This window comes from Alnus glutinosa, chromosome 7 (genome assembly GCF_958979055.1).
Source record: "Alnus glutinosa chromosome 7, dhAlnGlut1.1, whole genome shotgun sequence".
NCBI classification, from domain to species: domain Eukaryota; kingdom Viridiplantae; phylum Streptophyta; class Magnoliopsida; order Fagales; family Betulaceae; genus Alnus; species Alnus glutinosa.
Window position 1 is genome coordinate 11116250 of NC_084892.1, and position 2285 is coordinate 11118534.

A 2285-nucleotide genomic window follows, 5' to 3' on the forward strand; every position below is an offset into this window, starting at 1 on the left:
AGAACCTAATGATTGCCAAGTATTCTGAAAAACTCATTAGGGATACACTCTGTGAGATGATCATTGTTGATGAGATGCCTTTTTCGATTGTGGAGAGGATGGGGTTTAGGAAATTGTTTAGTGTTCTTGAGCCTAGATTTAAGCTTCCTTCCCGGTATACGGTGATGAAAGATTGTGTCAAGATGTTTATGAATCTTAAGAATACAATAAAGGGTGAGTTTTTGATGAGTGGCCAAAGGGTTTGTTTGACCACTGACACATGGACTTCAATTCAGCATATGACTTACATGTGCATCACTGGCCATTTCATTGACCAATCTTGGAAGTATCACAAAAAGATATTGTCATTTCGCCAAGTGTCGGATCACAAGGGGCCAACAATTGCAAGGGAAGTAGAGCAATGTTTGGTAGATTGGGGAATTGGAAAGTTGTTGACAATATCTGTTGACAATGCAAGCGCTAATGATAGCGCAATTGATTTTTTTAAAAAAAAGAAATTTGGGTAATAATGATGTTCTTTGTCGCCACGAATTTATTCATGTAAGGTGTTGTGCCCATATTCTCAATCTTATTGTGCATGAGGGTTTGAAGGATATAGATGATTCAGTAGTAAAGGTTCGAAATATGGTGAAGAATGTGAAGGGATCCCCTCATAGATTAGCCCAATTCAAGTCTTGTGCGGAAAGAAAAACAATTGCATGTAATGCTTCCTTGACCCTTGATGTTCCCACTAGATGGAACTCCACTTATACCATGTTAGAGGTGGCGGTGAAATATGAAAGGGCCTTTGATCTAATGATAGACGAAGATTCAAATTTTGTAACATATTTGTGTGATGATGGGCCAGGGAAAAGGGGGTTGGGGCTTCCAAATGATGATGATTGGGCTAATGTTCAACACTTTATAAAATTTTTGAAAGTGTTTTATGATGTGACTATGCAAATATCGGCTTTCTCGTACACAACTACCAACATATATTTCAAAACTCTGCAGAAAGTTTATAATTGTTTGATTGCGTATTGTGGTAGTGATGATGATAAGTTGAGTGACATGGCTTTCAAAATGAAACTGAAATATGATAAGTATTGGGGAGATTTTGATAAAATTAATCCATTGTTGTTCATTGCTTCTGTGCTTGATCCTCGTTACAAGATGGAAGTATTGGAGTTTTGGTTCTTGAGTAATATAGGGGAAGCAAAAACAGACCGAATTGTCTCCAAGTTGAAGAATATTTTGGAACAATTATATAGTCACTATGCTATGCATGATGGAGAAAGTGGGCCTAGTAGGGCAAGAATGTCAAATGAAGGTCGGATTTCAACCTCATTGGGTGTGGGACTGGGTAGTGGTACTTCTTCTGATCCTCAATTGAATAAAGATGCTTTGAAGGACTTCCATACATTTCGGGCAAGGAGAAATTTGATGCTAGCTCGGACAGAGATAGAAAAATATTATGTGGAGGGTGTTGAGATACCAAGTGATACATTTGATATCTTAATGTGGTGGAATGTAAACTCAGCAAAGTATCCAGTTCTTTCCCGGATTGCGCGAGATGTCTTAGCTATTCCACTTACCACCGTTGCTTCTGAGTCTGCATTTAGCACTGGAGGTCGTGTCATAGATTGTTATCGGAGTTCTTTAGCTCCAAAAACAGTGGAGGCTCTTATATGTACTCAGAATTGGTTGAGATCTACTTGGAGTGAGCATAACGAGCCAAACAAGGACTTGCTTTTGCAGCTTTTTCCTAGTATTGAAGATGAAGAGAGCTACAAGCTTGACTCAGGTAATATACTAATATTTGTTATTTAACTTATTTGTTTCAATTGATTGAGTTGATTTTTACTAATACTTTAAAAATTGCATTGTGATAGAAATTTTGTCTAATTCTGTCACACTTGACGACGAGTAAGGCTCGAGGGATGTACTTTGTCAAAAATGTTTATTTGGTAAGTTTTTTACATCCTATTATTATCTTACTTGATATTTACTTCTTGTCTTCTTTATAGTTTATATGGTCTTTTATTATTTTTATTTGATCACTAACATTTAACTATGTTTATGACATTATGTGTTGGTTTTTTTTTTTTTATTATTATTGTTATTATTGAAGGATGCAAATTGAAGGTTTATGAATTTCTGATCGATGCGGCTCATGGAACTTTGGATTTGGGAATGGTTGATACAATGACACTTGATTTTAGATTTGAAATGATTTACTGATTGTAATCGTTTAATTTGCTTTGCCTTGCTTTTTGATTTTGTTTGAGAATGGGTTGAATTGTTTT

General features: G+C 36.0%; 1 protein-coding gene across 1 annotated transcript; it reads left to right on the forward strand.

The window, feature by feature from the left end:
- The first annotated feature begins 674 nt into the window (after window positions 1-674).
- On the forward strand, window positions 675-2025 carry LOC133872311 (zinc finger BED domain-containing protein RICESLEEPER 2-like). The gene is made up of 2 exons (XM_062309796.1): window positions 675-1783; window positions 1872-2025. Exons 1-2 carry the CDS (start codon window positions 754-756, stop codon window positions 1907-1909), a joined length of 1068 nt encoding a protein of 355 aa, XP_062165780.1. The 5' UTR covers window positions 675-753; the 3' UTR covers window positions 1910-2025.
- The last annotated feature ends 260 nt before the right edge of the window (window positions 2026-2285 follow it).

Bases quoted from the DNA above. Each gene is read 5' to 3' on its own strand.
- LOC133872311 (XM_062309796.1), top strand. From the start codon at position 754: ATGTTAGAGGTGGCGGTGAAATATGAAAGGGCCTTTGATCTAATGATA. The intron at 1,784-1,871 runs GTAATATACTAA...GCATTGTGATAG, and splicing joins GAGCTACAAGCTTGACTCAG to AAATTTTGTCTAATTCTGTC.